The sequence below is a fragment of the Lichenostomus cassidix genome, chromosome 4, assembly GCF_008360975.1.
Source record: "Lichenostomus cassidix isolate B80296 chromosome 4, HeHo_3.0, whole genome shotgun sequence".
Classification (NCBI taxonomy): Eukaryota; Metazoa; Chordata; class Aves; order Passeriformes; family Meliphagidae; genus Lichenostomus; species Lichenostomus cassidix.
The window spans coordinates 22,243,480-22,267,699 of record NC_139484.1 but is presented as its reverse complement, the minus strand read 5'-3'; the positions used below and the strand labels follow the sequence as shown (position 1 = coordinate 22,267,699).

Genomic DNA, 24,220 nt, shown 5'->3' with positions numbered 1-24,220 from the left:
AGCTTAGCTGTTGCCTTTTTGAAAGAATTCAGATGGATTTTTCTTTTGCATTGTTATCTCAGAATCCAGAATTTCAAGTTAAAAAAGCATTAATAAAATCAAGAAGTTTTTTTGAAGCAAGCTTTCAAAATTTAGTCTTGCTTTTTTGTTTTGAAAGTTCTGATTCGATCATTTACATAACCTATGAAATGTCTCTCTGGGATGTGTGATGGAAGTGTTAATTTGGAATTATTTCCTCCTGTTATAACCCTTTAAAACATTTTTGTTTGCTAAACCATGTTTTCCAGTTCTACTTTACTGGCATTCATCATGGAGTTGTTGAAGAACTCTATTGCTATGCAAGAACAGATGCTTTCCTGTAAAGGCTTCCTTGTGATAGGGTATAGCCTAGAAAAGGTAAAGTAAATCTTCCTTGATATCTTACATTACTGTTGAATTTTTTTGAGAGAAACATTGTTCCTAGAGTGTTACAGGGCTCTCCTAATGCAGATCTTCTCTTGCAGTCTTCCAAAGCCCATGTGACCCGAGCTGTACTAGAACTTTGCCTTGCCTTCTCGAAATATCTAAGCAATTTACACAATGGCGTGCCCCTGCTGAAGCAGCTGTGTGATCATGTTCTCCTGAATCCTGCAATATGGATTCATATCCCAGCACAGGTAAAATTGCTTATTCTTATCAAAAAGGTATCTTGTGGTGTATTGATTTGGGAGTGTTGAAACTAAGCCTGGACTCCCAAGAGTTCTAGGTTCTGGCTCTGCAACAGAAATCATAGAGGAATTATTTTCAGGCTCTGCTTTGCTGCATATGGTTGTCAAGTTTTGCAGACTCCCAGGGTTTTCAGGGAGTTTGGAAACCCTCAGTGTTCTGCAGAACAGAGTTGTGACTTTTGACTCAGACAGAGAAGGAATTTTGGATCGGTTAGTTGGCAAAAATGCAGCTGTTTTTGTAGAGGAAATTATCTCGGGTGTCAGATTTGAAGTCTTAATATAAATTGACAGCGAGTATTTTTGTTTTTGTGAATCTCTGTTCTCTGAGAATGAACAACTTTGATCAAAACTTGCCAGCTGAAATCTTCTTATGAGCACTGTACAGTTTTAGAAATGTAGTGAAATTTTTCATCAGTTTGCAGAGGTTTTAAGATTAAGCTGTACAGAGAAAATCTATTTCTTTAACATGTTCAATTTCACCTATTTAAACAAGTCAGTTGTCTGACATGCTGCAATTTAGGTGTGATGATTTTTGTTTTCCTGACTGGGTGTTGTAGGTTCAGCTGACGCTGTACACTTACCTGTCTACTGAGTTTGTTGCCACTGTTAACATATATGGAGCAATCCGGCGGGTTGGGACAGTTCTTTTGGTCATGCACACCCTCAAGTATTATTACTGGGTGGTGAACCCTCAGGATCGCAGTGGGATAACTCCCAAGGGTGTAGGTATGTACATACATATTAACTTTTACTCTCACAATCTGATGTTTGTTTTAAAAAAGTTGTGTATACAATGTTTGGAATAGAACCGTATGTGCTTCAGAAGAAATTACCCTTTAGTGGGATCCTTTGGTAATGGTATGAGCAGTGGGCTTTTGTCCTTAAAAGATTTTTTTCACAACCTAATGGAAGCTTTCTTTAGAAGACATATCCTCTGTCCTCAGACAATTATGTGAACTAATACTAGGCAGAAATGCCCAGAGAAATGGTGGGAGGTTGGAATTGTTGAGGTGTGCCTGGAAATATGGTTTCTCTAATAAAAACCTCTGGAATTTCAGAGAAGCAGGTGGTGGAAGAGGTCTAGATATTCTAATAGTGAGTGCTCCTTAGCTGTGTCTGACTCCCTGCCACCAACTTCTCAAAATGACCAGCACTTCCTGTTAGAGAGCTGTAAAGATTATTTTGTAGTGTTTTGTATCCTTTAAGAGCCAAAGCATGTGTGTTTCCTCCTTTCTTTTCAATGAAGACGTGGATTTACTTATTCTTAACTCATTCATTGAGCCTGAGGCAAGTGGCTGAGTAGGACAGTCTTAGTAATGCAGTTTAGTGGCTTATTTTGACTAGAGCATTTTACGCTGAAAATAACTGTTCTTAAACCAAATATGCCTGTGGGCCTGTACTTTATAAAACCAGAATCATATGATCACTTTCATTCTCTAGTTGATTTGCTTTTCTGTGATGATTAAGATCATAAGAACTATGACCCTACAGGCAAATGCAGAAACTATCCCCCAAAATGTATTTGCAACAGTTCATTTGCTTTCTGTATGAAAGCTTTTACTTGATTTTGACACTTGGTTGCACCTGTTTTTTTAACCTTGCTTCTCTGGGGAACTGCTGAGTGTTAGAGTATTTAAAATGTTTCTTTGAAAGTCTGCTGTACACAAGGATGGCAGAAGCCAGTCCTTTTTGACTCTGAGTTAGCAAAGTAAGTCATGTCTTTCAAGGTGATCTTTGTGCACAGCATTGTAAGATTGATTTTTGTGTATTTAGCCAGTGTATAATAATGGCTTGTAGCTCTTCCTTTGAGCTTTATCAGCACTTAAAGAGCTGTAAACTGCAAGAATTTAAAGTCTGGAAATTCTGATGTAAAGTTCTTGTATCAATTTTATTCCTTGCATGAAGTTGCTTCATAGCACTGCAAGGAAGTGGTAAAATCATCAGAATTTGGAGGGGTTTAGGAAAGCATATCTAATACAAGTCTTAGTGGAGCCTCCCTGACTGGGCATTTCACAAGTAAAAAGTGATAAAACACATTACTGTTTTGTGAGGGAAACACTTCACTTAGAATTGTGCCTTCTTCACCCAGAAAGTGCCTTTTATTTTTCTCTGTTGTGAAAATGTAGTCCATGCTAATGACAACTTCTGATTTGTATTTTAAGTATCTACTTTTGTTTTGTAGATGGTCCACGGCCTACACAAAAAGAGATTTTGTCCCTGCGAGCATTTTTGTTGATGTTCATTAAACAGCTAGTGATGAAGGTAGGATAGCTTGAAATTATGATAGGATATTTAAGTTTCGTTTCAGAAAGAAATACTAACATGCTTTAAATATGTTGAATCTTGTAAATAAACAGAAAAGCTGTGTGAGGTGCTTCTTTTTGTTGTGGCTCTTACCTTGGATAGCAATGCTAAAGATGCATTTTTTTTTTCCCTTTTAAGCTGTTTTTATCAAAAGTGGAGGTGTTATTAGCTTAGAAAAGTTTACTGTTGGGGAAATAAGTATTTAATTTCTTGGTTTGCTTTTTTTTTTTTTGGCATAATAGTATCACCTGCATCATAAGTGGTTAAAGACTAAAGAGAAACATTTGATATTAAATGGGACAGAGGAGGAAAAGAAAGACTATCAATAAGTTTCACAACTGTTTCTTGGACATTTGAGGAATATTGGAATTCAGCAGCTCTACTGCTTACAGGCTTTTCATGACCCTTTTCTATCATAAGTTTTGGTCTCTCTCTTATCTTCCTTCTGTGGGCTGACAGTTCTTGTCTTTGAATCTACTTCTTTTTTACACTCTTCCCCAGTGTTGCTAATGGACCAGTGAGCTCTCCCTGCTGCTGCCTTTAGCCCCAGCGGTATGGAGCAGTAGCTACCAGAAAAGCTCTGCCTTTGACTCTTTAACTCTTTCTTTAAATTGGATATTCTGCAACTGAAGTATCAGGGACATTTTAGCTATTAAACTCCAAAATATTTTCATTAAGTGTTAGATTCATTCTTCTTTTTTTTTTCTTTTTTTTTTTTTTTCATTTTTCAAATTTCTGTCAGAGATTTATAACTTGGACAGTTTTGGGTAGAGTTTAACCAGGTTTGTCATGGATTAACCTCAGCCAGCAACCAAGTACCACACAGGCACTCATGTACTCCCCCAGCAGTGGGATCAGGGAGAGAGTCACTAGAGCAAAAGCTTGTTGCGAGTTGAGATAAAAACAGTTTAATAGGGAAAGCAGAAGCCACACACACAAGGAAAGCAAAGCAAGGAGTTCATTCGCTGCTTCCCATGGGCAGGCAGGTTCACAGCCTTCTCCAGGAGAGCAGGGCCCCCTCATGTGTAACAGTGACCTGGGAAGATGACCATCGAACTCCAAACATTCCCCTCTTCCTCCTTCTTCCCCTTCTTTATATCCTGAGCACGAAGTCACATGGTCTGGAATGTCCCTTTGGTCACTTGGGGTCACCTGCCCTGGCTGTGTCTCCTCCCACCCCCCCAAGCACCCCCAACTTCCTTGCAGTGTGGAAAGCAGAAAAGGCCTTGGCTCTGTGCAAGCTCTGCTCAGCAATAACAAAACCATCCCTGTGTTATCAACACTGTTCCCATCACAAATCCAAACCATCACTGTGTGCTGGCTACTGGGAAGGAACTCTACCCCAACCAAAACCAGCACAACAATGAAAAGCACATCCATTGTAAAAGGTTGAGGTTGATCCTTTGGCAAATCCTCTATTTGCACATAGTGGTGCAAAATCTTTTTGGGAAGTGAAAGGCTTGCTTTAAAAAATAAAAGCCCTAAAAGCGGAGAAGCCTCATTTTGCCTACCCTCATCCTGTTCTTAGAAACTGTTGGTTTTCATTTTATTTTTACGAAAAATACCTAAAGGCATATTGCTGGCATAGGCACCATAAATGATTGAGATTTCTTCAAAGTGATAGCAACTGAAGGTGGGCTTCTGTCGTGGAAAATAAGAAGCAAACATATATGGGTATATGAGGCTCACAAGTAAGATCTGCTTTGGAGTAATTTATCCTGCCTCAATTTAATTTTTTTATTAACAGGAAGCTCTCAGTTCAAATTGCCTGTATCAATTAACATCTATTACTCTAACAATTTAATATACTCTATTGCTATTTATCTTGTTTATATGCCTGTGTTGAAATTGCCTTAAAACATTTTAATAGCATTTAGTGGGTGTTTTTGGGGACAGGGGAAAAGCTACTTTGCAACTATGAAGATATTATAGTATCAAGTGAAAGCAAATTTTTTGTGTGGTATTTCTTTGTTATATAAACATTTCTTGTAAAAATGCTTTTTTTGGAAACAACACTTTTGCACTTGAAAAATGATAGTTAAAACCTATTTGTTTTTAAAGGACTATGGAATAAAAGAAGATGAGTTGCAGGCTATCCTCAATTACCTGCTTACTATACATGAGGTAATTTTTAATTTGGGGGATGTGTTTATGAGGAGTGGCATACTAGTGCTGTTTGTGACCACCAAATGTTTGAATATTTTCTAATATAACCTCCTTTATGCCACAAGATGGCTCTGCAGAGGAAGTAGCAAACATTGTCCAGTTCTTTAGAGTAGTGTGCTGATATGCCAATATTCTTGCAGTGATTTAAGCACTATGTTCAATGTTAGATTGAAGTTCATTAAACCAGTAAGTCAAAATGGTTTCTTATGTTGTTCTACAAACCAATTTACCAAGCAGAAAAACAGATGGTGAGACTGACTTTAAAAAAAAGTCAAAACCTTGTTTTAGGCTGTCTAAGTAATATTTTTTTGTTTTGTTTTTCCTCTCCTTTTTATTTTGCTTCTTAAATAAAGCAATAAAATTGAAAACATGCATTAAAAATAAAGATGTATGTTAATGGCATCTAAGAGGAGCATATAAACTTAATTGGGAGAAAATGTTGGTTACCACTGATACATCTGCATCTTCATATTTTAGCACCAGGAAAAGGCACTTTATGCCAGATGCAACATCAAAGACAAGGGAAATGGGGACATAAATCTAACTGATCTCATCTCTGTAAGGGTGCTTGAAATGGGTAAAATAAGGAATTAATTGAACTTCATTTCAAGCTGTATAAATTTTTTCCTTCTTTTTTTGTATTTTGCTTACACCTATATTTTCCTTTCAGTCTCTGTATTGGTTACTACTACAGTGTAGTACCATAGTCAAGCTATCCAAATTATTCTGCTTTATGTGGAGAAGTGAAAAATAAGATGCTTGGTAACATCTGAGAGTAAACTAAAATAGCAGAAGCTTTTTATAGCCTTCAGATGCTTTAAATATCTTAGCAGTTTACGTATTCAAGTGTAAAAGATCCATGAATGCTGAATCCCACACAATTAGGTATCTAGCAGTGAATTCAGAACAATATCAACGAAAAAAGTAAAATTTAGCCTTCTCATAAGGCTCACTCATCAGTGATAGCATCTGTTATGTTAGCTGATAATATCATCAGGTGAAACAGAGTTGTTCAGGAGGATGTAAAGCAGATTTTCTAATAGAGAAAGAATCAGAGTATTTGTTCAAAAGGGTTGGACAGTGTTTTATTTGTGGGCTTTTTTGTTTTAAAATAAACTTCCATTTTAATACTACAAAGTATGGGAAAAGAGGTTGCATTTTGTTATTTCTTAGGTTATTTTTAGTTCCAATGAACTTGGAAGAAATTAATAAACTGTAGCTTAGAGTGCTTTAAACTAAAAATATGGAAAACTTTACTGAACAGCTTGAATTACCCATTTTAAATATTGTGTGTGGCAGGTGGTAGTATTTTTTTTTTCTTGGTTTGAACATTTCTGAGTAGAAATTTTTCATTAAATACCACCCTGTACCCCAGAAAATGTGCAGCAGTTTATTTGTAGCTCCTGTGCAGGAAAGGACTGGGAAATAGACATGCAAACAGAGGAGCATGTGTGTGGAAGGAAGTAACTAAGTCCAAATATCCATTCCCTGTCAAAGGCTTATGCCCCAGACACTGATGTATCACTTTTCACCCTCAAAAATCAAGTATTTTTTTTGTAATCTTTTCTCTGAATTTGCCTTACAGATTTATGGCTTTTGATCATAGCCAAAATGATTTGCTCCTTAGTTTATGCTTAATCTCCACATCTTTTTGAAATACTTTTTAGTGGTTCTTTTAGCCAAAACAATGTTCTGTTGTATGTGTTGTGAATTCCAATTTGTAACTTTTATTCAACAGGATGACAATCTAATGGATGTCTTGCAGTTGCTAGTTGCTCTGATGTCAGAGCATCCTGGTTCTATGATCCCTGCATTTGATCAGAGGAATGGATTGCAGTAAGTTTGAATATTCTAACTGGAAAAAAAGGAAATAGTATTTTGAGCATACTTTTGCTTGCAAGAATTCCCATGAAATCTGAAAGGTCCTCGTCAGTCTATGTGTTGCAATCTTAGACTCCTCATCTTGGGAGATTTTTGTGTCCAGGTGTTCATTTTGACAAGAGGTGCTGTTGGATTTATTATCAATGAGGTGTTTTTGTTAATGTTTCCAAGCTGTCAGTCAGACTTAAACAGGGAGTGATCCATTTCAGTTAGTCTGTACATTGATATCTTCATCTACTGCTGCTCAAGTCTTCAACCTCCCATTCTTACAGATGTTTTAGAACTGGGAGGGGGCTGACAAAAATTTATTCAGATGTCTTGTGATTTTTGTTAGTTTTCTTCCTTTTTTGTTTTCCTATGGGTCTTTTGTGGAAGAAACTTATTTGTTTCAAAGTAGCACTTTGTGCTATGCATTGTTTGCAATCTTTTCCCCAACAAACAGGAAAATAGTGTTTATCACTATCGTGAGAGAAAAGTAGGGAAAGTAGCAAATTCTTCTAGCACAAGTAGAAAATCTGCTAGAAGATTTAAGTTACTGCTCTGATTTTGTCTTGTGGCTCTCCGAGGCTGGTCACAGTATTGAACTTTTCTAATTTACAAGGAACCTATCTTAGCATAGTGGGGAGAAAATTGCTACAGGCAAACAAATACAAGACCTATTCCTAGAAGGATATAGGGAGTAGTAATTCTCTCACTGTGTGAAGGCAGAGTCTCATTTCATACATTTAGTTGCACCTATTGGTTAACCCCTGTTTATTCATATATTTTTTCCAGTTGCCCTTACTCAAGAGACTGCCTTCAGGCATGTTTGTAATTGTTTTCTCCCCTTTTAGTGCTAGACTGATTTTTTTTTTTATTATTTTTTAATTTTTTTATTATTATTGTTTTTTAACCCATTTTCCTCAGATTTTATTTCATTTGTATGGTGATGTATTATGAATGGGAAACTAATAAAAACTCTAAATAATAAAGTATTTTAATGTCATGTCAGGTCTCCAAAGCAGTACATTTGGTTTTATTTAACAACTAGCAGTAGGTGCTTTCTTTTTTGTTAACAAGTATATGAGCAAGTCAGCATGAATAGTGAGTCCACAGTGAGAAATCACTTTGTTTTCCTCTCTCATTTGTTACACTTCTTGCTCCTGTATTGTGTCCAGCCACTTAATGGATTATTTGGATGCTTTTTGATACATCTACTTTTTGCAATAAAGACATGATATTCTTGAAATTCAAGAATAGTTTTACTAAGCTTTATAGATATTTGGAGTTCTCTTAATTAAAAAATTTAAAGTAACCAATCTAATAAAAAAACCAGGAAATATTTATTTCCTATGCAATTAGATAACCGTCGTACTGTTCTGTTAAGAAGAGCAGAGAATTGGATTATATTGGTTGAATGGCCAGTGCATCATAGGTTTGCGTATTTGTTTCCTTCTATAATTGCTGTGATTGCAGCTTTCCCAGGATAAATTGTTATATAACTGTTGTGGCTAGCACAGGTCTTTCCCATGAGAAATCCTTTTGTGTTTTATAAATAACGATAAAGTTTGGATGTTATTGAAAACAGTGTCCCAAGATCTGGACGGTGCAGACCTGGCCAATCAGGCCTAGGGGGAGGTTTTTGACTGACCAATCTGGGTGACTTTTGAAAACTCTATATATATGATGAAATCAAAACAATAAAGGCCTTTTCCTTCTTGACACTGAGAACTGACTTCCTTACTGTGCTAGCTGCTCAACAGCGACATCCTGTTTTTTAATCACCCTTAGATTTTAACTTTTTCTGGTATAGTGCTAATTTTTTTTTTTTGTCTGAGTTTAGGTGTCCTGAGATTTATTTTTGGGTATATAAAAGTGGAGGTACAGAACTAGTGATGAATGCTCACATAAGGCCTAAAAATTTGAAGTCCTTTGAACTCCTTAAAATTTGCTGATCTAAAATGCCATGTTGTAACATGGAATATTTTTGGAAAGGCTCCAGAACCATTTAAATGTGATAGTTTTTTTTTCTTTCCCCATAGTGATGTGATGAAAAATTCATCAAAAATTTTACCATAACTTATTTATGGTAAAAGCTGAGTACTGTGCCTTCTGCTCAAATATGATTTCATGGAACATTTGGAAATTAATATTTTCTTTTTTCAGAGAGAGCTTAGTAGTCCATGTAGATAGAAGCTAAATCATATTTCACAGATTTAAAGATCTGTTGAATACTATGAACTGCAGTCCAACTAAAATCAGATAGTGATGTGACCATAAGCACTTGATTGTCCAAAAAGTAAGCTATGAAAGAAATCAGATAACTGATATTTATCAGATAACTGATAAATATGTTTACATGTCTAAAGTTTTTATGGAATATTTACAAGGATCAAAACCCTGCATTTTTTATTTTTCACACTGACAGAAGACCAATGTGTTTTCTCCACTTAGGGTTGTCTACAAGCTTTTAGCATCACAAAGTGAAGGCATCAGGGTGCAAGCTCTAAAAGTGATGGGATATTTCTTAAAGCATCTTGCTCCAAAGTAAGTATTGATTTAGGCCTTAAAACTAAACCTCCTAAGAAAGGAAGGAATAAAGGTGGATTGTGGCACATATGTTATCTATGTTATTTTGTGTATAAGTTGTTGGATGTGTTACATTTGTGTGTAAAGGGAGGAAAGCTATATTGGAGGTTAATCACCAAACAGGCTTCACTGAATAGGAGCTACTCTTCTTCAACTACCCTTCATTCTATTTGTCATGAGTATATTTTTGATATGGAATTGCTTGTTACTGGCAGCTAGTGTCCAGGCATTATCACTTCCTTATCAAGCTGATTTAATGGTTACTTGCAGTATGGCTTCCTGCTTTTTAAAGTTGAAATCAATAGCAAGAGTTAGACTGGTGAGATGGAACCCCATGTTACTGAGAACCAGGTTTAATATGTCTCAAGTTGACTGATAGTAGACAGCTATTGAGATTGCTGTCCATGGCTGCATTTTTAAGTTAAATGAGGGCAAAGGTGTCCTTTCCTCAGTGTTTATTGAGAAATCCCCAAGGTTGTGTTTCAGCTTTTTAGGCCCATGGGTGAGTGGACCTCATTTATGGAAGAAAGGTGGCTGCCTTCAGGGAATGACTTGCCCTTTCAGAATCTGAACTGTTCCCCTTTTCCTTCACCAAAAGTGAAAGATTTAAGGAACATACAAGAAAAATACCTTAACAGTGTTTTTGTATTTCTTGAGGCACGCATTTTAAACTTTTTCTCCCTAAAGCAAATTCAATACATAAGTTTATTTTTTTTTTTCTTTACCATTTTAGGAGAAAAGCTGAAGTCATGCTTGGACATGGATTGTTCTCTTTGTTGGCTGAAAGGCTGATGCTTCAGACAAGCTTGTTCACCATGACCACATACAATGTCCTATTTGAGGTAGAAATACACTGTAGTTAGGATCCAGTCTTTCTAATTACTTGTAAGACATTGTTAGAAAATTGCTTACATATTTGTACTGATCTGTTCCAGATGACATTAAACCTTAGTGTGATGCAGCTGGATGCTGCCTTTTCCCCCCCACAAAGCTCACTACTTAGGATTTTACCCCCTCCTTAACTTGGTTATGCTCATTATGAACAATTCTAGATAATGAGTAACCTGTATGTCTCAAGCAGATGCTCATATAGATGTGGAATTTTATTATTGCAATGATCTTGCCTTATGATAATTGCTTTGGTTAGATTCAAATTTATCTTCCAGTTTATTTTAAATAATAGTGTACAGTTACTTAATAACAGTATGAATAACTTTTTCTCTCACTTAAGAGGGAAATAGAAAAAAATTAGTTTATGGAGTTTTAGGAACAGGATGAAATAAATTATTGACAAAGTTAGTGAGTAGAAATTTTTTTGGATGATTTTTAGAATGATGGTGATGGTGCTGTATCTAACTATTTTTCAGCAAGCTGTCTTCATGCACACTGATATGGCATCTTCTTCTTTCTTGCTAGATTCTGACTGAACAGATTTGCACTCAAGTAATACATAAACAACATCCTGACCCAGATTCAACGGTGAAGATACAAAATCCTCGTAAGAATTGTACACATTTTTAAGCGCTACCTTAAGAAAAGTCTGCTGTAAAAAAACCCCACCAATCAAAAGCTTGTTAATTACATCTACCAGTCTTCTAATCTCAGTTTTACATTTTTTTCACACTAAAAGACAGATAACTTGTATTTAATTGGAGTTACATAGAAAGTATGTCTCTATAGCTTTTTGAAAGACATTTTATGTGTCTAAATGTGTATGTAGCTCATAACTCATCTTTTTTGCCTGTGCAGTCATGTTATGAAATGGTTTTTCAAGACTTGCATGCACAGGATACTTTGATTTAATACATGTTAAGGTTCCAGCAAAATTCTTAATGCGTTATTTAGTGATGTCAGACTAAATTACCTGAAATATGGAAACAGTTTTCATCTTAAATTACATTCAGTATGACAATGCTTGATGGAAAATAGGAGAAATCTATCTGCTTATTGTTTTGGTTAGCTTACTTTATTAGAAATATCTCGATATGCAACTTTAAATGTATTTTGAACTTAGAGAAAATTCTGATCCCTTTTTCTGAATTATATAGATTATTAATGTGCTCTGTAAATTGTACTATGGACTTATGATAGTTTTGGGAGTTAATTTTTTCTGGAGAAATCACAAATTCTTCACTTTCTTAGCTGCTTTGTCGTTAAATGTAGGTTACAATTGTGGGTTTCCTTCAGGTGAAAAGTGAGGGAAGAGAAAGGAAATCAAAGCAGATATGGAGGAAAGAAATCTGATTGTATTATGCTGTTTGCCTTCTGGTAAATCTGTATGAAGCCAGAGATGGGAGCAAGTTTCTGTTACTTTCTGCTAAGATTTTTCAAGTTGGCAGTCACAGCTGTGGTTAGTATAGTGCATATGCAGTCTGAGTTGAGTCTGAAATTATGTAGATCTAGTAGGAAGAGTGACTTCTAGAGTACCTTTTTTGAGATCAGTGCTAATATTACCAAATTAGGAATTTCTCTTTTAAGAAGTTGTACAAGATGAACTGAAACTGTCACAGTGTGTTCAAATTGCACCTTTTTTTTCAATTTACAAAGCTGACTTCTTTTAAAGTAACAAGAACAGTGACTGCCCCACTGCTTCAAAAACTGTGATGTACCCACAATTTTGACCTCTTAAAAATAGAGAAAACATTGCAATCATATGAGATAAGATTTTGTAACAGGAAAATTTTTTATAACAGAAACTGTTTAGTTTGAAGTTGGTCTTTGAAATTTCAGCATTACTAAGGCAGAGCAAAATCTACACATTTTTCTTCTATATTGATTTTCTAAAGGATGCTTTTTTAATGTGAACCTCATTTAAAAATATTCTGACAGGTTCTGATAGCTTGTCTATTGTCATGCAATAATATTTGTGTTGCTTAAACATGATAATTCAATGAATTCTATTTTCTTCAGCTGTAGAGGCCTTCAAATACCCCTGATGGGTGACTAGGTTAGAGAAGTATTGGAAGAAGGGATTTGTTTCACTTAAACCTCCTCCTCCAATAGAGATGTGCTTTTTCTCAGTATAAATCTTTATGTGGTGTCGCTTTTCTTGTACAAACACTGTTGAAAGAGGCCTTGTGTTTTATGCTGTGCTTAGTCCTAATATTTTGTTACTCATGAACTGTTTTACAGAGATTTTGAAGGTTATTGCAATGTTGATCCGTAATTCTCCACAGTGTCCAGAAACTCTGGAGATCCGGCGAGCCTTTCTCTCGGATATGATTAAACTTTTTAATAACAGCAGAGAAAACAGGAGGTAAGATGTTTTGCTCTATGCACAAGTATACAAAATAAGTAACAAGGACTCCTTGTAGATTAAACTCATTAGGCAGATACAGCTTCATTGCTGTTTAGCAAATTCTGTAGTATAGTCTTCAGTATGTAAAATTAGAGAAGCTTGCATGTAGAAATTAAAAAAAAAGTTGAATTTCTAACTTAGCTGATGTATATATTTCTAAGACATATTTTAAAATATGATTCAATGGCATGTGTGTATTTTGCAGGAGTTTGTTGCAGTGCTCAGTCTGGCAGGAGTGGATGCTTTCCCTTTGTTGTTTTAATCCAAAGACTTCTGAGGAGCAGAAGATAACTGAGATGGTGTACACCATATTTCGGATTTTGCTCTACCATGCAATAAAATATGAGTGGGGTGGTTGGCGTGTGTGGGTGGACACACTATCAATCACACATTCAAAGGTGAGTGTTTAAAATAGTTGGGAAATTTTGTTATGCTCTGTAATTAGATTTAGAACCTTTAAGTGCTGTATCATTCAGTGAAATAATCTTGAAGTGAAGGTCAGTAATGAAATTAAAGCCCTGTGTTTTTACCTGTTACGTTGCATAACTTTGAAATACATGACAATTAAATATTAATTTTATTGTTTTAACACAAATACGTTTTTGTTGTTGTTGCTCCAGTTAGTTTATCCTGATACCAAAACTGAGATTAATCAAATTTCAGGAGCATTTCTGAAAAATTTCAGTGCTGGTCTGGCTTTTTAGTAACAGCAGGAACACAAGGTGGCGCACCATAGCTATTCATCAACAAAAATACCTTTTAGTAACATCAAAAGGCTGTAAAACAAATGAGTAAAATGCAAAGAAATCCAAGTTAAGGCAGATGCTTCAGTTGTTAAGCTGTTATGGAATACAAGGTGAGAGTGCAAATGCATGCAGTATGAATGAGACTATTACCTTTTGTTATTGTTCTGTTTGAATTTTGTTGTTGCTACAACCAGAGTTACATCGTAAAAGTTACTAGGGGTTCTCTGAACAAGGCACACTAGTACAAAAGGTATTTTATATTGCCTTATTCTGGAACAAAAGAGTGAGGCCAGTGTGGGCCTCAAAATGGTTCTGGTTATCACAATATTTATGTAACATGAATTAAATGATAAATTATCTATTTCGAAATGTGTGCAACTTAACAGTTTGAAAAGGATATCTGTGAATATTAAAGATCACTTTATAATACTGAGGAGTGGTTGGCATTTCTGAGTTCTTTGATTTTGCATTATTTTTTCCTTGAAATAGGTCAGTCCCTGCAGAAAGCAAGATCACTGTCATTTTGCAGCTCTATTTATTGCATTCATAGCTCCATGGTGGATTCTTAGGCTATGAGGAGACAAATGTAGAAATCTGTGTATTAAAACTGGGTGAAATAACTTTATTGAACAGTCACTTAGCTGAGTGGAATTCGGGTGAAAAGTGCCCAGGGCCAAATTTTAACCCTGGCGTTTAGGTGTTGGACCATTCTTAATATTCTTTTGTGTTGGCTCTGCCAAATACAAAAAACCAGTTTCCTCCTTTTTTCTTCAAAAAACCAGTTTCCTCTTTTTCGCCCTAAGATGCCGAGGGTATGGATATATTGTACAGTGGCAAGCCACAGTGCAAGCCACAGTAAAGATCCCTAATGTACTTCTTTATAAAACTGGTGTAATTTAGCATTTGTGTGATGGCTGAGAATCCTTGGGAAATTGTCCCTGGGGAAAGATGGAGAGGTGAATGAAAGAAGCCCACCTTTCTAATTTTTATATAGAGCTTTGGTGTCTTGAATTTAGAAATTAGCTAGCACATTATCTTATAATCTGTAGTTCTCTTTTTAGACTCTTTCTGTAAGGTAATGTAATGTCAGAAATGTCATTTAAACAACATCTATGTCCAAAATGTTATATGGATCTTTGGTCATTCTCCTTAGTGACTTAATGTGATTAATCAATGATCTAGAGTTCCTAGAGGGGAAAAAACCAACATTTTGGGGTGATGCCATGGCCAAATGTCAAGAACAAAATCCTCCAGTTTAGGAAAAGACTGAAAAATAGAGGTGTAGATAATGTGGAGGTTTTTTATTTCTATTTTAAGGACTGTATGCTTTTATGCAATGTCATAGTGAGTGAGAAGATGACCTGCTTCATTCTGTTTCTCATTTTTGGTTCCTGGCATGCTGCCATAGGGAGGTGTCCTTGGTTGTAGGAGTAATTCCTTGTAAGTTTACCCAAGCCTAACGTTGGCTTTCCGGTCAATATGTAATTTCTGTCTGTTCTTCCAGCCTACTTCAGAGGAAGTTGGATGATGGCATGGTTGGTGGTGGAATATTGAAGGACTCACAAAGGAGTTCAGTTTTAGGCATCAGTACTAATACTGGTTCCAGAAGCTTGAATGAAAATGTTTAAACAGCAAAAGCACCTAAATGTCAATAGTTATTTGAATGATGATGCCATTATCAAGATTTTTACGTTTCGCCTTTGTTGTGCATTTTCCATTTGAACTTTTTTGGTAAATAATACATACAATTCAAGCAAGAATCCATATAAAACTATGATATTTCATAGCTACTCATTAACTACATAATCAAATTAGGATAAATCACTAAAAAGCTATTGAAAATATCCTTATAAACAGATATTAATATCTAAATATGATGTATTTTTAATCCTTCTAATTTTACTTATTTTAAATAGTCTTGTTTCCTGTTATACCACTAGTGAGAGTCAAAGAGATTCACACAACCTGGTGTAGGCATAATTCAGTGGGCAAATGGTTCAATGCTAAGTGCATCTCAGATATTTTTGATTTCTAGCATGCTTTCAAAGTAATGTGGGAATTATGGGGACAAAAATATTTCTTTAACATTGCTAAGAGAATAACCAATTTGTGTTTTTCCTATTTCATCTCTAATTGTGTTGGGTTACCGCTTATTTTTCCTTTTTACAACCCTCTGTGCCGTCTGTGCCACTAATTTATAACACCATTCTATGATAAAGAACTAGTACATAAAGGACCAGTGTTACAGAATTGGATAGGTTTTGCAGAGCTACACATCAAGATACATGCAGCTGCTATAAAAAGCCAAAGAAACTCAATTGCAATTTTATTGTCCAGTTTGATAGATTTCCTGCCACCTTTGTAGCAGGGAAGCTGTTTGTCACTGTAACCCTCTCTTCCAACAGCTGCACAAGGTTTTATAAGCAGCAGTGGCTTTTCCAGCATAATTGCACTGCATTGGCTTCCTTGCACTCAGAATTTAGAAGGTGTGTAGGTGTGTGCAACCTTTTTAAAGGCGAATTTCTTACTATTACTCATGTATTTTGTTAATTTCTGTTTTCTTCCTTTATGCTTTCTAGATATTAAACCACTGTATACAAAGGTGTTTAATCTGTTGCTTCTAGTTCAGTGAAAATGTTAATGGAAAAATTACAGCTCCAGTTTGTTTGGATTGGTCAGTGTGGAATTTATGAAAGCATCTAAGAACTTCTGTTTTTTAAACATTGCAGCCATGCTAGCTAGGCCTTAGATTTTATCTGTTTAGTCCTGTTACTTTTTACAAAGGACCAGTGATTTGGGAGTTAATAATAGAAAACAAGTAAAGAATGGTGGACTACTTCCCTTTTTAACCTTTCAGCTTCCCCAGGTTATAAAAGAATATATTTATTTATACAGTATAATATACTCCTAAATTACCTGAATGTTTTAAACTGCTGGGAAGACTAACACCTGCTTATTTCAGGCCCTTAAATATGTTTTACTACTTAGAAGTTGATTCATGTTACTTTTTTGTTAGAGAAAATATATTTGGATGAATAATGATTTTAGTTTTTATTTTTTAGTAGCTCAAGAAATTTTCAGTGAGTAAGACTCAGATGTTAATATGTGTAAGCTGCAGTTCTGTTGCTGTTTAAGTGGAAAAATTTTATTCACCGATCTGAATGAGAAGTAATAGTCTTAAAATGTTAGTAGTGGGACTTTAGGGTGCAGTGTATTTCTAAATAATTGTCAGGTTTCAGTCTAAAGAAATACAGTTGTAATAAACATTGTGAGTGTTAAGTAAATTTGTATATTCTTTTGTGCCCTGTTCATTTAATTTAAGAGGGGGGGAAAAGAACCCCAGAGCATTTACATGTGCTATGTTTGCCAGGTTTTCATCACTGTCTGATGAGGGAAAACCAGCAGAAACTGCAAAGATTAGGTGGTGCAGGAGTTAATATATGGTGGCAATTAAAAAAAACTAATTTGCAGAGAAGTGAACATGGCTCAGTAGATTTAGAAGTTAAGAGGCCATCAGAATTTGGAGTCCAAATCCCATGGGCATGGGAAACTTAGGACAGTTTTGTCTGTTTTTATCCCTGTCATGAAGGCAGTAGGGTCTCCCACAGCAGGAATTTTCAGCTCCAGGGCATTTTGAAGGCTTCAGGTGTTCATTCATTCCTCTGGAAAGTGTGTCTGCATTGCCCTGAGGGGAAGCAGAGGTACCTGGCCAAGAGGATCATTGTACCACTGCAGGTTTTTACTTGTGCCATGACCAATATATCAACAAAGCAAAGTTTGGAGCACACTTGAAATTGTTAACTATTATGTTTATTTTTATGGTGTGAATAGTTATTTTTAATAAATATTATTTATTCTACATAGAAACGATTCTCAGGGTTTTTCCTGAGTTATGGAGAGCAGAAGGAGCTTGGAGACTGGAATGTGCAGCCTCATTTAGAGCTATGCATCCTCCAAAATGTGTTGTGCTGATGCAGTCCTTCACCTTTATTAGGTGTTCCTTGTAGTAGGTGTGTGGGAAGGCTTTTCCACCCAATGCGTCCAGGGAGAAGAAAGTGTTTTCATTGTTCAGCAGGCAGAGATGTGTACCAGGGATGAGCTCTTGCACCTGCAGTGTGTATGGTTAATGGGGAGCTCCTCCATCTCATTTTTCATGTGGTTTGAGGGAGTGGAATGTCATGAATAAAGCTGCAGGATGCTAAAATTTGACTAATTCAAACTGGAAGAAATGGGGATGGAATAGAAGGGAGCAAGGCAAACTGAGAATTTATAAAGCAGGCAAAAACTTCATAAAGCTGCAGAGAAGCCTTAAAAGAAGAGTGTAATAGAAGTTTGCTACTAAGTGCCAGAGCTCTCAAAAAGAAAAATTCTGGAAACATTTGCAGCAGAGAGAGCTGGTGCATAAAGAGGCAAGTAGCTATGAAATAGTCTTCCTAAGTAAAGATGACATGAGCAGAGAGAGGACAGTCATCTGTGTGACTTGGTATAAAAATCATTGGAAGATGGGATTTGTGTCTGCAGCCTCAAGAATTGTTGGTGGTTCTCTTTGCTGTTGCTTCAGTTTGAAGCAACCCTCCTCCATACTCACAGCTACCTGTGTTCACATGGTGGGGCCTGAATTAGGTCTCTAGGCCATTATTTGAAATGATGGATGTGGAGTCTTTGCTGCAGGACTGCCAACAACATATGGAGATACTGGAGAAGGATGGCAGAAGTGAGCAGTGCATAAGACCTGTAGCTGGGAATTGCAACAATGGAGTGATAAACGCTGAATTTAGTTACGGAATATTTTTGTTGATAACTAAATATCAAATGTGCACAAGGTAGAATTTGACAGTCCACTGAACTGTAGGAACAGCAGTAGGGATTGAGATAGGGAAGAAATGCATACCTTGAGAAGACTGTGTGTGCTCATGTTTTGCAATTAAAACTCATTGAAAGCAATAGTTTCCTTAGTGAAAGTGAGCTAATGCATGTTTGGTATGCAGTTTGAATTTATTGTTGTATGGTGATGTAACAGTGAGCTGTACCTTGACTTGATTTGAACATAAAATGCTGCCAACATACATAAAATTCTCCCTCGGATAAGCAAAGACTTTTATGAATTATATTGACTATTGCTTGCTTTCTCATTATAGAAATTATTTGTTTTCTTAAGATGAGGGGGAAAAAAAGGCAGAAGTATTGCTATTTAGGTGAAAATGCAACACACAGGAGCATGAAAGCATCTTGGCACAGTGGTTTCCCCCCACTTTGTACTCTAGTGAATGTGTTTCTGGTGGAAGTTTAGACTCCTAGAAACCTCTCATGGAGTGTCCTGCAAAGTATATTTTAACTTGTGTATTAACTTGCTATATTTTAGCTTTCTGCTGTGAAGCACTCAGAAATAACCCAGAGGTTCCTCAGGTCAGTGAAATACAGACTGTAACTGACTGTGGTGCACACAGTACCTTTGTGTCTTCTACTTTGCTGAATTGAAAGTTAGTTTTGAAATCTCTGATAATGGTGTCTCCTTTCTATACAGGCCTGTTTGGAGATTGGATTACACTTTTGAACAGTTAGTGTTACTAGAGAAGAAGTGGAAAAGCAGGTCAATAAAATCTTAATGAAGATTTATAAAGTTGTGGTGCTTTTTGGAATTAGGAAGAGTTTATTTATTTGTTATGCAGAGTTTATTTAAACAAGCACAGGAGCTGGCTTGCACTGAGCAGACTCTATAAGGAAACAGCAATATATATAATTGTCTGCCCTGTCTGGCAAGATATTCCGTTCCTCTCTTTACTCTGTGAAATTGCCCACCTGAAAATAGAAAAAGACCAAAATCTTAATGTATAGTTCAAATATTTTCTCTATGTTCTTTAATGCAAATGTCGATCAACTTACCCTTTCTCATTGCTGTATGCTAATTTTTCTCCTTGGCAATTAGTAAATGTTGGATGTCAAATTAAGTTAAAATTAATGGCAGAGGCAAATGTTGCAGTTATTAGCTCACAAGTGTCTTCAACTAGTAGTGTGTAGAGATGCATTCCAACATTGCAGAGAGCTATGGATTAACCATCAAATGATGGTGAAGATTAATGATTGGCCTTTTAGCTCACTAATTTAGAACAATTTCTAGTAATTAATTTTGTATTATCAGCTTTACAGTTGCAAATGCCTTAAGGAAAATAAAAAATTACTTATGTAGGTTTAACGTTCTTCAAGGTAACAGTTGTCTTGTAAATTGTTGTGTGTTCACAGATCCTGATGTTTAATATTTAACACCTTCCTTTATATACTCTATGTACTTGTTTTTAGTAATCATAATTTCTACTTCATTTTGTGTTTTTGTTGATACTTCTTTTGTTAAGCTTAGGTGTTTTGTTTTGTATGTGTTGTTTGGATTTGTGAACTTGTGTGCTTCATAAATGCCACATCATGCAGCAGAAATGCGGGGGAAGAATTGTCTAGTGCCTCCATCATAGTACCACTATTTCTTGGTTTCCTGTCAAAGCAAATTACAGATTAATATAGTGATCAGATGTTTTTAGAGCCTTGTTGAAAAGTTGTATTTTACAAAGCAGAATTTCTTAAATTTGTATCCTTTTGTTGTGTAAGAAATCCCCAGACTCAAAATGGATGTTAGAAAAATACTGTTTCATGTGGTCTCTCCAATTCTGTGCCTTGCTATTTTAATTTGAATTTTATTTAAAGGACAGTATTTAATACATTGTAACATTAATTCTTGTTGATGTTTATGGTCAAAGTAGAAATTGCTATCCTTGTTGAGTGAATTTTGCATTTTTTTGGGGAGTGATGTTTTCCTTTAGTTCTGTACTGTCTAATTTTTTTTACCAGTGTTTCTCTCCTTGCAGTTTCTTGCATTGTTCTGCAATCAGTGTAGATTCTCATCAGACTTTGCTTGGATTTATTTGCCCATAATTTTGCATTTTCCATCTGTGAAGATAAGTTGTCTGTATTGACCTTCTTGCTGCTCTTTGTTTCTTTTTTTTTTTTTTTTAGTAGCAATTCAAAACCCTGCAGTGCCCAGTTTCATTTTCAGAATTGCTCTGTAATGGCTTCCAAAGCATTGTCTGTTCCAGGTTGCAGATTGAATTGATTGTGAAATGCATGCCCAGTACCTTACTGTGTTTTCAAATGTTGACCCTGCTGGTTGGAAATGTGGAGGTCAAAGGCTGCAGGGACCATGAGATAGTGGAGTTCAGGATTCTGAGGGGAGGAAGGAGAGTAAAAGCAAGCTCACAATCCTGACTTATGAAGAACAGAATTTGACTTATTTTCACGCAAGGTTGATTTAAGGCTGTGAGCCAGGTGATAAATTTGGCTGATAGGAAAAGATCTGAAGCTGCAGTAGGTTTTTATAGAGGGGATGGGCTTGGTAGCACACTAGAAAAAAACATTATAGGGAAAGAGCACATCTCAGGTTGTACAAACTGAGATACAACTGACTGTCCATTTCTCCAAAAGTAGTTGCTGGCCCAGAAGGCATACATGGAGTGGAGTGAGAAGCTATAAACTTGGTAACTTTTACTCCTGCATATGAGTTTAATGAGATTTACACCAGAATGATGCATGAAAATAGGGATGTTCACACTTAAATGTTGTGGGGCAGTGTGCTTTCTGGAAAGTACATGCACATTTTGCTGAAATCAACCAATGACATTTTTATGTGTCAAGTGTTTATTTAGTGCTTGCTGGAATAAAACTTAGTAGTTTTGGAAGTGCAGGAGACAACAGGGAGAGAGTGGAGGGAAAGCTAGCTGGAAATAAGTTCAAGGTGTCAAGATGCCTTCTTCAAAAAACAAATGATTAGACGTAAAGTAGCAGCTTTGCCTAATCAAGTTTTGGAAAGCAAGTGAAAAGTGCAGGGGACAGCTTATTAGCATGATCTGTTTTGTGTTGCCTTTGACATTCTGATTGTGGTACAATTCAGGAGGAAAGTATTTCTAAAGTAATAATGCCCCCCACACGCTCTTTTTAGCAAAAGTCTATAATCAAATATTTTGTAGATCCATTGTGGCAGATGGATGAACTTTCAATCATTTGTAATAATTCACACTTCTCTTTTTGTAGATAAATGAATGAAAACCAGTACATGAAGACTTTATTTTTTTCAAGAGGAGTGAGATACCCCAGTTCTATTTTAGGAACTAAAGTTTCAATTAAATCAACTTGAAGGAATAACGTGCTTTAGGTTGTGTTACAGTAGTGTACTGCTCCTGCAGTACTTGACTGACGGAGAAAATACTATATGAAAAAGCTAATGTTGACAACAGAACTTGCCAAAAAGATTTTTTTGCCTTTGCTCTTTGTTTGATTCTCTCTGATGTGTTAACTGTAATTTCTAGTATTTTTTTAATGGAATTTTTTTTTTTTTAACTTCACTGTTTCATCTTAAGGAAAAATATATGTGGAATTTTTAGATGAGGTCCAAATGAATGAGCTGAGTACATTAAGAGGATAAGAAAATGTGTATTCTTATATTTAGTGGCATGCACTGCTCTGCTTTGTCTATGGAAAATGTTTATGATACAGACAATGGTTTAAAGAAAAAACCCTCAGGCGGAGCTTATGTTGGGAAGATTATGAGAACTGAGCTTACAGATAAATAAACACTCATGTTATGGAAGATAAATGTAAATCCTAAATGGAAAGGTATGGATAAACTAAATTGAATAACAGTGTAATAAAATCTTTAGTTAGTCTAGTGATATTTTTATTTTTTTTTAAACACAGCTATTTATTTGGGCAAATGAGTTTTATCTATGTGTATATAAAGAATTTTTCAATCTGGAACTTTTTATATAGCTAGAAACAACGTTTTCAGCTAAGGTGTGGAAAAGTCTTCATTTTAATCAGTTTGTGTAGCTCTTCTCAGGTTGAGATGGGGAGAGATCTCCTCTAGACAATTTTAGGTATCACTTGGGGATTGACAGGGTTTTGGCTTTGTTGGATGCTTCTCTCTGTTCTGACTTGGTGAGATTGTAATTTTTTAATGTAAAATTTTCATGATTTTTTTTTGATTGTTGAGCGTACTTAAGGTGCTAAAATGATATGAAAGCTATGCTACTTGTCAAAATGTCCCCCTTCACAAAAATATTGAGGTTTTCAGTTTTCTCAAGTCTAATAATTCTGTGGATTTTATGCTTAGGATGTCCTTTGGATCAGTGTAGTTAGTGGGTGGCTTGTTTTGACACTGGTTTTACTTTTTTTTTCTTTCTTTTAGTCAGGAATAACAGGTACTTGTAAGAGAAACTAAACTTGCTCTCAGTTGAAGTGATCTCCAATGTGTGATTATTTTTTATCAAAATAACAGTATCCAGTAGAAATTCATGATTTGAGCATTGACTGGTTTTCTTTTTCTTTTTTTTTTTTTTCAGAGAAAACAGTCATTAAAAAAATACCTAATTTTTCATGTCCTTTGAATTCTGTTCTTTTAGGTAACTTTTGAAATGCACAAAGAGAGTCTTTCTCAAATGTACAGGGAGTACCAAGGGAAAGGAGGTGAAGGGAGTGGAGTACGTTCTTCAACTCCAATTAGAACAATCTCTGGAATTAGCAAAGAAGCTGAAACCAAGGGAAAGCAACCATCTTTGGAGTTAAAAGAAGTTGCTCCTGCTCCTTCCTGCATTACTGATGGTGATACGGGGTGCAGAACTGAGAAAAAAGAGACAGAGAACTCATCAGATGGTGACCAACAAACTCATTCAGTGTCTAATCACAGGGAGGAATTAGAGGGGGAGGACCGGGATGCTACACAGGATTTAAAAGCAGTGCCTTGTGTGGAGCTTTCTCCAGAACCAGAAGCAGTGAAGCCCAGCGTCTCAGAAATCAGTACTGGAATAGCTGAGGCAATTGAAGATTCTAACAAAGCTGATGAGCTTGTGGAAGAAACAGTTGCTGTCACTGCTGCTTCTTTAGCCATGCAAGCTCCTGTGGAAGGAGAAACTCACACAAGTCCAGAAGGACTGGAAAAATCAACAGTAGAGGTGGAGGACGAAGATGACTTTGTTGATTTGAAAGATGAAAGTAGTTTGCCTTTACCTTCGGAAGAGTTTGCAGAAAGGAACAAGGAATGTAGCTCTAATGAAAGCGAAGTGACAAAGCAGGAAGAAACAACAGAGAAGCAGCCTGAATCTGTGCTTTTGAAATCTGAGGATACTGAAGGTGTGGATGAGAAGAAACAAGAACTGACTTTGCCGGAGACAGTGAGTTCTGTTGTTCCAGAAGTAATAACTCAGTCCGGTTCAGTAGGAAAAAAGAAATTGAAGGAAGGAAACACAGGTTCTAATGAAACCAAAACAAGTGTGGAAAATGCAAGTGCACATGTGGCAGAGCCTGCTGGAACCTCTGACAAAAGAATTGCCAAGCTCGATGTTTCCAGCGTTGCATCAGATACAGAAAGACTGGAGCTGAAAGCTAACAAAAGTCTAGAAGTACCTCTGCCCCACAGACCTGAGGTAAATTCTACCTGTCCTTCATCTGTCTAGCTTAAAAATAAAAGGAAGTTTCTGTTTTATGAAATTCTTGAGAAAATGTGCCTAGATATT

General features: G+C 36.0%; 1 protein-coding gene across 3 annotated transcripts in view; it reads left to right on the top strand.

Annotated features, from left to right (window-relative positions):
• The window catches only part of LRBA (LPS responsive beige-like anchor protein), a 365,208-nt gene that overhangs the window by 48,475 nt on the left and 292,513 nt on the right, over positions 1-24,220 (top strand). For all 3 annotated transcript variants that reach the window (XM_085058223.1, XM_085058224.1, XM_085058222.1), the window contains exons 11-22: positions 288-396; positions 504-656; positions 1,265-1,433; positions 2,890-2,969; positions 5,073-5,135; positions 6,916-7,013; positions 9,492-9,584; positions 10,360-10,468; positions 11,043-11,124; positions 12,759-12,882; positions 13,130-13,322; positions 23,111-24,130. In XM_085058223.1, coding sequence (XP_084914349.1) covers positions 288-396; positions 504-656; positions 1,265-1,433; positions 2,890-2,969; positions 5,073-5,135; positions 6,916-7,013; positions 9,492-9,584; positions 10,360-10,468; positions 11,043-11,124; positions 12,759-12,882; positions 13,130-13,322; positions 23,111-24,130 — 2,293 coding nt within the window. The remainder of the gene's footprint in view (positions 1-287; positions 397-503; positions 657-1,264; positions 1,434-2,889; positions 2,970-5,072; positions 5,136-6,915; positions 7,014-9,491; positions 9,585-10,359; positions 10,469-11,042; positions 11,125-12,758; positions 12,883-13,129; positions 13,323-23,110; positions 24,131-24,220) is intronic.